The following is a 12,044-nucleotide window of genomic DNA, read 5'->3' on the forward strand; positions in this document are numbered from 1 at the left end:
TTGAAGCAAACTTTATAATTACATGATAACGTTATGAATATCTTGTACAATGTTTGTTAATTTATCTATATTATCATTCTTAATTTATTTTAGTTATGAGACAAGTACCATTTTACTTGCGTTTGCTATATCCTTTTATTTCAATTAAATTTAAGAGTAAAACTGACGTTTAATTTCGTCATCATTTAACGTGTTTTGCGTGACGCTAAAATTTTTTTTAACATCAGTTTAACACAATTTCTGCAATGAATATAGTACGACCTTGAAACTGCAGGCTCAGGCAATCAAATTACAACAAATGCTTCCTTGAACTATTAACTTCCTTGTTGTATATAAAACTAATGAACTCCATTCGAATTTAATGTAATAACTTGAATATAGATCGTGTAAACATAGTTCGACAACTAGACTTAACTTTGTCGAATTTTAAACGCTTCAGGTAGACCGACAGCTTGTTGTTATTTATATCAACTGCTTGAGACAGTCCGCGTATCGCAGCCCTAACATTGTTTTAACAATATAAATAGAATTGATAGAAGCACACGTCACAGCAGATTCCCATGAGCATATCTGTGTTTGGAAGTGTGGTGAGAGCACCAACTGCACCGCGCCGCGCCGTCTACCGCCTTGACCGAGGCACCGAGCCATACTTACCCGACCGGTAGTCAATGTAAAAACACTAAACGCACATGCAATAATTGATAATGCATAGGATAATTCAATACAATATCTCCAAAAAGTTTAGGATTAGTCTAAAACTTTCTGCCACAATTATTAAATTATTTAGGAATATATAGGTAGAGGTTGGAAAACGATCATTACAAATATGGACAAAAACGTCAAACAAATCGAAATACAAACAATTAATTTGACAAAGTGGTAAATGTGTTTAAAAATATCGTTTGGGGCCGTTTCATAATTATAAGGAATAACTATGATCTCTTTATTGTTTTAACGTTATCCATTATCATCACAACCAGTATACTAATAGTAAGAAAAATGCCTTCAAAAGAATAACTATTAGTGAACGATAATAAGCAAAAGAGGAAGTCTGGATCATACAAAAGTTCCCTGAAAATTTTTTGGAAAAAAAAAAAAGCTTTCCGTGTCCATCCCGTTTGGATATATTCTTCAGTTGCGTTTATGTTTTCGAATATTATCAGTATTTAATTTCATTTTCTCGTACGTTCTTGATAAGTTACATTTAATCTATGATTTTCGTGACCTCATACGATAGTGATTTCAGGCTTTAATCTCGTCTCGTAACAAAGAATACAAAATCGACAGAAACATATTACTTTTTTTATTTGTCATTTATTATGTTTACTGAAAAAGTATCCTTGCGTCGTATAACATTAATTATACAAGTAGCTGCGACTGCGAACGTGCACTGTAGAAAGCTGGTGTACGGCTATAAATCCACTTCTCGACACCACAACCTCCATTGTCTTGCCAGTCGTCATCGCAACATCATACCTTAAAACATAGTCTTATAACATTCTTTTGTTTTCAACATTGTATGAAATTAAAACAGTAAATTAAAATATATATTGTAACTATTTAATTTTGCTAGTGCATCAGTGTGAGTGTTTACAAAGTGCGCAATGGAAATGGACAGTAAACAATTTCGGGAGTTCGGGAAGGCTGCCATTGATATATTGGCCGACTACTATGATCATATACGGGATAGGTATGTGATTTTATAATGTCTTATTGTCTTTAATTTTATTATATCTTTAATTTGCAATTCGCACGTTTTATTTTAAATTAAAATTGGCACATCCTGTATAAATATCAATTTGAGTATTTTTCAATAAAAATCCTTATTCCATGTCAATTTTATAGATCTTATTCTTGATTTATTGAGCAACTACTGGGAATTTTAACCACTGTCTTCATTTATTTTACAACCGCTAAGCAATGTTTTTTTATTATACTATACAACCACTTAGAAATTAAAAAAATCGTTTAAATACTGCTGCAATTAACAAAGGTTAATTGTAAGTTCGAGAATTACTTTCTTTAGTATTTTATGTAGTACTTGTTAATCCAAATAAATGAAGAACTAAACATTACATACTATACAGTGGGTTTGAAAATTAGAGTGGTACATTGACATTTCTATAAAACATAGGAAACAATTAACTAATTATTTTTTATATTTATTCTGCGTTTCTTGCTGCTACATATCACGGTGCTACGTTTGCATTAGAAATAACTGCCTTACATAACAGTATTTTTCTACAAAAGATGGATTTTGAACGAGTTAACTCATTTTTTAAATTTAAATTAAATTCATAATATGTATTTTTTTTATTTAGGTTTTAAGACAACATTAGAATCGTCGCACGCACACGTACAGACGTGTGCTAATGACTTAACAAGCTTACAATGACTTCACAATGAATGATTTTAATCATAAAAGACACGAAACCCTCCATCAGTTCAATTATTTACCGGTAGTGATTTCACAATGTAATTATGTTAGAATTAGCAGAAATTATTAAATACACTGGAGAATAAACAGTAAGAATTTTGAATAACATTGTACAATCTGATGTAACGATCTAAAGTTTCATAGGATGCTTTTACACAAAACTTTTTACGTTGAAAAAATATTTTTTTTAAAATAAACATTAGTTAACTCACCTGTTTAACTGAGTGTTAATAACAAATTTAACCTCTTTATAGTGATCACCGTCGTTTTAACTAAAATTTTAATATACTGTGGCTCAGTTCCTATTTTAATATTGTTATTAATTTTTATGAGTTTCTTTGAAAATAAAAATTAAATGAAATGTTATCTATCGAATAATATAAGTGAGACTCACCGTTTGCTATTGTTTTTGGTATCAACAATTTTTAAACAAACGGTGAAACCATATCACTTGGGAATCAACAACATAGAATTCCCAGCTTAACCGTATATGTTGTACAGAATACTTTCTATTATGTTGTAATATCTCATGTGAAATTTTAAATGAGCTTCCTTATTTCAGCCTTTGACTTACATAACAGTAATAATTTAGTTATTATGTAACGTAATGGGAATAGATAGTAAGATAAAGTAATTTCTGTGGGAAAATGCTTGTATTTGTGCTTACAAATATCTTACGCAATACAAATTTTTCTAGGTCCAGCTGTCTTCTTTCCGTAAAGAATATTGATACTTTGATACTTACGATAGATTTCACATTCTCAGACTGAAGTTCAAATTGACTTTTTATATTACATGTTTATTATATTTATATTTTTCCAGAAATGTGCTGCCATCTGTTGAGCCGGGTCAATTATTAAGACAAATGTCTGAAGATGCTCCGGAAAAACCCTGCGACTGGCAAGACGTTTTGAAAGATTTCACTGAAATGATTTTGCCAGGCGTAAGTAAAAATATATGTTATTACTTGTTATATGTAAAGAAAAATTTAATTCAACTAATAGACTCGTATTTTTTAGACCACTCACTGGCATCATCCTCAATTTCATGCGTACTATCCAACTGGTATTTCGTATGCCAGTATTGTTGGCAACTTGCTGAGTGATGGCCTTGGAGTTATCGGCTTCAACTGGGTAAGCACCTTTCGTCTTAAATTTAATACTTTTTCGACTCAAAATCACTTTTTTACGTTTAATTTTAGAAAAATCTACAAAATACTGTACCAAAAGTAACCAAGCGCCTTCTAAAAATAATCAGCAATAAATAAAATAAGCAATTTAAGTTTAGGTATTGTTACTGCAAATTGTTACTGTTTTAATAGGAAATGAGCATCACGCATATTTTATTTTACAGATCGCGAGTCCTGCATGCACTGAGCTAGAAGTGGTTACTATGAATTGGCTTGGCAAATTACTTGGTCTACCAGAAGAATTTCTCAATTGCTCTTCGGGACCTGGAGGAGGAATTATTCAGGTAAATGTAAACTGAATTAAAAATTAAACTAACTGTAAACTAACTGAATTGTTTTTAATCCAAACATTTATCTAAAATCAGGGTTCTGCCAGTGAATCTACTCTCGTTGGTCTTCTTGCTGCTAAAGATAAAATGATTCGAAGGCTTATCAAGGAGAACCCAGATCTTGACCCTGATGACATACGTAACAAGCTAGTTGCTTACACTTCAGACCAATGCAATTCTTCGGTAGAAAAAGCTGGAGTCCTTGGTTCAATGAAAATGCGTCTATTAAAATCTGATGCTTATGGTAAACTACGTGGAGATACATTGAAAAAAGCATTTGAAGACGATGTAGCCGAAGGACTTATACCTTGCTACGTAGTTGCAAACTTAGGAACTACAGGAACTTGCGCTTTTGATCCTCTTTATGAGCTAGGACCAATATGTAAAGAAAATAACGTTTGGTTACATGTAGATGCTGCGTACGCTGGTAGTGCTTTCATATGTCCTGAATACAGAGAATTTATGAAGGGTGTAGAATATGCCGATTCCTTCGATATGAATGCACATAAATGGTTGCTTGTAAATTTCGATTGCTCTGCGATGTGGGTACGGGATGGATACGACTTAATTAACGCATTCGATGTTCAGAGAATTTATTTAGATGACGTGAAAACAAGTTTGAAAATACCAGACTATAGACATTGGCAGATGCCATTAGGTCGCAGATTTAGATCTCTCAAATTGTGGTCGGTGATGAAAACTTATGGTGCAGAAGGCTTGAGGAGTCATATCAGAAATCATATCAGTCTCGCACAACACTTTGCGAAACTAGTGAAATCAGATGAAAGATTTGTAGTTGAGCCAGAACCGTCAATGGGATTGGTGTGCTTTAGACTTAAAGATGGTGAGAATTTAACGAAAAAAATGTTAGAAAATTTAACTGCAAAGAAAAAAGTATTTATGGTAGCAGCGAGTTATCGTGGTCGCTACATAATACGTTGGGTGATATGTTCACTCTTCACGACCAAAGAGGACGTTGAATTCAGCTGGAAGAATATTAAACATGAGGCTGATATAATTTGCCTAAATAATAAAAGCGTCAAATCCAAAATATCAAATATTGAAAGTATTGAAAGCGTAAGCATCTCTGAAGAAAAAACAAAGTAATAACACTTATCGATCTACTTTGTTTGTCTTTAGTCTTTGACGTATTTTGAAGAAAAAAAAATACTTTTTGCGAGTTAGGTATAATAATTTTAAATAGCAATAGGGAAAATGGTACAATGATAAAGTTTAGGTAATAAAGTATAAATCATTTTTTTTGTTTGTTTTACTGAATCCCACTTAATTTTCTTAAGGTGTTCAATACTTTTTAACTATTTTAATTTTTAAATTTGAAAACATCACCCATACCACATCACTAGTTCAAGGGAAATAGAACGTAAGAAAGAAAAGAAAAAATGAAAAAAGTAACAATTTTATTTTTCTACAAATGGGTTTTTGTTTTTAAATCATATACAGCTACATGTATAGCTTACACAGATGCCATACGAATATCCTTTGGGCAAACAATGTTCCTGGCACACGATGTCGTCTGTGGTTTCTTCATATTGACATGCCACTCTTCCAGGGATGTGATATACTGAAAAATAATAAGTCATTAAAGTTAAATTATTATTGTTAATGCTAATTCAAGGGTAAAGGAAAGAATGATTGCAAACATAAGCAAATGTAATAAACGCATATTTCTTTCGAAGCTATTTATTGGCAGAGGAGTAACAAAGCAAATACGTTGAATTGAAATGGAAATGATTTAAACACTAACTGAGTATTAAATATGTAAATCTGGTCATTTGAAATGTCAAAACATAAACCAAATCAATCAACTGGAATATTCTTTAACCCTTAACCCCATTATTAATTAATATTACTTAAGTTATTAAGTCATATGTTGAAAACAATCTGCTTAATAAAATCAATTATAACTACAAATAACTTCTTTATAATGTTTCCGGATATAATTATATCACATATCATAATTTAAAAAAAAACAAAGAAAAAACAAGTTGCACAATTTCAAGAAAAAAAAATACGTACCTTTTTCCACAGTCACAGTGGACGATGAACTTTCTTTTGTTACAACATTTAATTCCGTTACAGTTTCTTGCTTTACTAGACCAATATCTCTGGGAAAGGCATTACTAACAAAGAAGCAACTTATTATAACCATAAAAAAGAATATTAATGTTTTGAACTCCATTTTAATTCGTGTGAATACACGTTGACAGCACAACAGTTGTCGCAGACTAACAAATATCATACAATGACCACTGTATATATGCGTCGGACGGTAATGAGAACACATTTGCATTACATAAGGTCAAGCAATGCCCCTTTTTAATGTGTACGTGTGCGTCATGCAATTTCTGAGTATAACTAGAATTACGAATTTATTAATCATCATAAATAACTAACAAATTATGATAACAATTAACACGGATTATGTTTTCTGTGAAGTTACCGTATTAATGAGATATAAGTTATTCTTCACACAGCTTTTTTGTTAAAGTTTATACAAGTTTAGATTTATAAGTTTTATGTATTCATTGCTTTTTTCTAATTTCTTAATTAATTGTATGTAACAAATTATTTAAAAAGGATATAAACCACGTCAATTTTTGTCGAGAAAGTTTTACCTTGTGGTCATACTTAAAATTAAATTAATAAAAAAATATATACTAAGAATCACACAAACTAAATACAAACAATATCTTTATTCAATTATTCAAATAAAAATTTCTTAAGTAAAAATAATGTAAAATATCCGAAATTTGATTTGGCATGTTGGATACAAGAGTAATTTTGTTCCACGTGCCAACTCAAGTTAGTACCCAGCATTTGAATTGGCACGTTGAGAAGAGCACCCTATTCTGCTCGACGTACCATGCGCCAAATACAAACTTTTTTATTCAATGTTTATTTAAAAATTAATTACACCTACACATAGTGTTTACACAGAAGCCAAACGAATATCCTTTAGGCAGGCAATGTTCAAGACACACCATATCTTCAGTGGGCTCTTCGTATTGACATTTTACTCTATCGTGGAGTTTAACACCTGCAAAATAAATAATTTAAACTTTTTAACACTTACAATGACGTTCACAGTTCACCAATGGTAATCTTTGGGATATTATTATTCATGATTGTGATGATTGACGCAAAGATGGTTTTGGAAAAAAATCGATGGTTGTATTTTTATTGATTTAACGTAAGCTAAACTAAGTAACTTAAGTTAGTCAAACTATTACCTTGTAAATGTGTCTACCGCGTTTAATCGTGCGTGTAATCTATCGGGCGTTACATTTTAAAGATTTAAGTTTACGTCCACACTTACAACTACACTTTTATTAATGTCGTTGTCAGTACATATATTAAGCCCCCACCGAGGTCCGAGCCTACACAAATTATCCATACATGCAAATATAGAGAAAAATTCCAATTACGTACCTTTTTCAATGAGCGATGTTGAGATAACATTTACAAGTAAGATAGCTATTATCACCATAAAGAAGATTAAAAACTTTTTGAACTCCATTTTATGTTAATATATTTTTAATGCAAAAAAAAACTAAATAAAAAGAGCAGTTGGTGTACGCGAACTCCGTGTCGAGCAGTTAATGGGAATGCGGTTATATTTTTAATTAAGTATGTTTACTAGAATAATACAATTCTAACAAATAGAATATATAATATAAATAAAAGTATTGTTCATCATGATTACTCATATGAGTCCTACTTGAATGCGTTTTGTTTACAATCACAGTTCTATTTACCCCATCGATGTCTATCTTACTAATAAAAAAAAATCGAATGTTTTGATGGATGGATGGATGTTCTTTTGAACGTATCTTCGGAACGGCTCAACGGATCTTGATGAAATTTGGTACAGATGTAGAACATAGTCTGGAAGAATATATAGGCTACTAGCTGTCGCCCGCGACTCCGTCCGCGCGCAGTTAAAAAAAAAATGAAAAATAGATGTTGGCCGATTCTCAGACCTACTGAATATGCTCACAAAATTTCATGAGAATCGGTCAAGCCGTTTCGGAGGAGTACGGTGACGAAAACTGTGACACGAGAATTTTATATATTAGATTTATTACATATTTTTTCAATACCATGCGGACGGAGTCGCGGGTGACAGCTAGTTTATTTATAATTCTAAACAAAGCACTGGTGATCAATAAAATATATCTAGACCACCGAGTGTTGTGAGTCACCAAGTTTGCGACACCAAGAGAGCTATTTTTCAAATCAATTGTTAGAAAATTTTAAATCGAGTGATCTCTGGTTCATAATTGTATATTTAGTTGAAGCACTTGCTATTTGGTTTATTCTTAACCAAATTTATTGTTCCGGATGGCAATGTACTTGATACTTTTTCATCGTATTTGACTATTTTCGGAAGGAAAAAGTCATGTGCCCCATTTTAAAAACCCTACATACCACCAATGCACAATGCCCTATTAAAATAATAAGTCCTACGTATTTCCGTAAAAAAATTCTTATTTAACTTTTACATAGTATGTTTATAATCTGTGGGTGTGTAATTCTCATATACACGAAGTCCATTACATTATGATCGGCTACAAGTGTTTTGTTTCCAATGTGATCGATCACTAATTTTATTATGTATCTATTCTTATCAGATATTAACATCACGAATAAAAAATTCAATTGTACACAACACTGGCTTTTGTTATTGTCGGAATACTTAAATATTTATAATAATTTAAAAAATTGTAGTCTATGTGTACTTTCAGACATTGTTGTACATTGGTATTTACATCCAGATCCATGAAGCAGTTGTGGACATACCTTATAACAAATATCCATCCATCCATTAAAACTTTCAGCAGGATTGATCAATTATAACAATAAACATATTTAAAAATTTAATGTCTCTTTCTTCTTTTTTTAATAGTGTAAATAGTAACCTATAAAATACATATGTATAATTTCTCATTCCTGAGACATTATAGTTACTTTTATTCAGATGCTCTGTCATCAAATGTTAATATTTAATTTCCACTGAACTCGACATACTTTAACAAATCTAAGTTAGATACTGCAATATCTAAAACCTTATGTAACCTACTCTATTTTTTACAGCAATTTATTTACAGTGAATAGACTGCTGAAAATGAAATAAAGCAAATATGATCCAACAGTTATTTATTAATTTACTATAAGCTTTTAAAATAACAATTTTCTTTATTGAACTTAAATACAACTGCACAAGTTGCTAATACAGATTCCAAACGAATGTCCTCTAGGCAGGCAATATTCCATGCACGAGATATCGTCTGTGGAGTCAGAATGACATACTCCAGGTATTTTCATTCCTGGGAAATAAGGATAATTCAATAAATATAAAGTCATTTTTTAATTTGTACTCAGTTTACTTACGAATATAAATATTGCTGTGATAACCATAACAAGCGAACAGTCGACGAAGTTATTTTCCTACCCATTTAATTGCAATTTAGTCAAATAAATACTACTATATGTATTCTCATATGTAAATTCAACAACAATGACACAGTTTTATTTTAAATAATTAGATTTAGGAACAACAATGTGTCCAACGTTTTTATTATTTGATATATATTATACGACAGTATTAGTTCAAATTACTACACTTAACACTTAAACTTAGGTGCTTAAAAAGGAACTCTACATACCTCTTTGGAGAAATACATTTGGTGCTGGGTATCCATTATTCACAGAGACGCAACATAATATGAACATAAAGAAGAGTAACAACTTTCTGAACTCCATTTCAATATAATTTGCGTTTTCGTATTTACGGTGATGAGATGTTAATGAAAGTCCAGTTGCATTTCCTAAGGTTTGATAGAAATCACTCCTTTTTATTCTGTCTTATGAAGTTTGAACCAGCTTGTTATGTAATTATTTTTTAAATAAAATTATTTTTATAAATATTAAACTGCAAGAATTTTATTTACAAAATGCTTTATACTGACATAATTTACCATGACTAACGCTATTTATTAATATTTTAAATTAAAACATACTAGGTAATAATAATCGTATATTAAACCTGTTTGTGGAAAGATGTGCCAGTTACTGCAATGAAAGATTTTTCTCTACAAATCATCAACGTATTTCCTCAATCTAAGCCTAGGCAACGCATCATTCTACAAAATTATCAAAAACTAATACTCACACGCTGTTCGCCCAACACGTATTTGAAACCAGAAAATTTACACTTCGAACATTTTACGTATGTACCTAGTGTAAGTTCTAATGATTCTGTTATATTTTACGAAGTTGAGGAAAATCATCTAGAATAAAAGTTACAGTTCATTAAAAAGGTTTGAAATTATGACGCATTTTAAACCACCGATATGGAGTTATAATTATGCGTTCGAGAACATTAAATTTACTTACTTGGTGTATATTAATTTAAATAATTTAAGTACATGTCTTCAAACGACAGAAATTTAAATGTCCCACATATACTCTTTCTTAGAAAGCTATGTTTTATGTTTTTCATTATTCTCAATTTTTTTTTGATGTTTTTCCTTTTATCTTTTTGTTATTCTAAAGCATAAAAATGTAGTAAATGCAGATCGTATTTGCACCTTATTACCGCAGAAGCTAACCAGATCGGTTCTTGTTTTTACTACATTTTTGTGAACCCTATATGTAGTGAGAAAATCATTTCAAACGAGCAAGTACAATTTTGAGTTATTTCTTAAAATAATAATACCAAAACTGTATTCTTGATAAAACTTTACAGTCAAGTAGTAAAGTACATCATCATCATGATATTATAGTAGTTACAGTCTATTTCAAATAAAACTGTGCATGAACCCGCGCAATCAAATGTAATAGCGTAAAAAAAATCTATATATATAAAAGAAAGTCGTGTTAGTTACACTATTTATAACTCAAGAACGGCTGAATCGATTTGACTGAAAATTGGTGGGCAGGTAGCTTAGAGCAAGGAAACGGACATAGGATAATTTTTACCCCGTTTTCTATTTTTTTTTCCGCGCGGACAGAGTCGCAGGTAAAAGCTAGTATTTAAATAAATCTATTCGAGCAAATAGCTTTGTGTTAAAATGTATTATGTCGCAGTCACATTATATAATCCGCCGTATTACATTACGGCTAGCTGTTATCAAAAACATGGCCGTTTTGAAATGCGGCGGTTTAACGAGTATCCGGATTGAATGCGGCTGAAAAAAAACCGCCGGAATGTATTCGGCGCCACGCGACATTCAACTAGTGTTAGCCACAAGCCTAGTGCCTAGCCACAGTGTAATAAATGTTAAAAAGACTGTCTAAGATCTCCATAAAAGACTATTTTATTAAATTGTAGTTTTGTATTTTCTATGCCAAATCACAAAGTGTCTGATTGTTTTGACTTTGAACGAAATGTTGCTAATTAACAAATAATTTTATGTGGTGGACATAATAACTAAGCCTCTTTTCTATATGCTAGACTCTCAGTTAACGTTATCATATCCGCATATTCTTAATTTATCTTTAATTGCAACTACTCTAAATTCCTGACTTAGTCATTGATATATTTAAACCATGTCAGTGTGTCTAATTATAATTACGTTATATATGAGGACTCTATGATTGTCTTAAGAAATTTGCAGAGATTACTAATTCCTATTTTATATGATCTGATACCTCCTTTACATATTTACGATGAATTTCGGTTTCTAATAGTAATAAAAGAACATTTTTTTTCTTTGGTTAATCTATTTATTGATTGCCTTGAACCTAAAAATATACTACAAAAGTACATGAAAAATTTTGAAGTAGGGTTTTACACATTTTTTTTTTCTTAGACTAATTTCATTTATAAAACAAAGCAAGTGCATATGTACCGAAAACAGACTCCGTGCGAAAATCTTTTAGTGAGACAATGTTCAAGGCAAAGGATGTCCTCAGTGGGCTGTTCAAACATGCATCTCGGTGTTTCAGGAATGTCGTAAGCTGAAATAAGATATCATTAAATGAGGTCGTTCATTACTTTATTACTTATTTACTTGTTAAATATACAACCTAAAAACCCGTTATACACATTAAAAGTTAAGTACAA

At 31.1% G+C, this 12,044-nt stretch overlaps 1 protein-coding gene across 1 annotated transcript; it reads left to right on the forward strand.

Moving 5' to 3' along the window:
- Positions 1–1,414: 1,414 nt before the first annotated feature.
- On the forward strand, positions 1,415–5,121 carry LOC106720016 (aromatic-L-amino-acid decarboxylase). Its single transcript, XM_014514553.2, has 5 exons — positions 1,415–1,690; positions 3,260–3,380; positions 3,457–3,570; positions 3,791–3,910; positions 3,992–5,121. The coding sequence occupies exons 1-5, from the start codon at positions 1,605–1,607 to the stop codon at positions 5,060–5,062; spliced, it is 1,512 nt and encodes a 503-aa protein (XP_014370039.2). The 5' UTR covers positions 1,415–1,604; the 3' UTR covers positions 5,063–5,121.
- Positions 5,122–12,044: the final 6,923 nt, after the last annotated feature.

The sequence above is a fragment of the Papilio machaon genome, chromosome 1 (assembly GCF_912999745.1).
Source record: "Papilio machaon chromosome 1, ilPapMach1.1, whole genome shotgun sequence".
Taxonomy (NCBI): Eukaryota; Metazoa; Arthropoda; class Insecta; order Lepidoptera; family Papilionidae; genus Papilio; species Papilio machaon.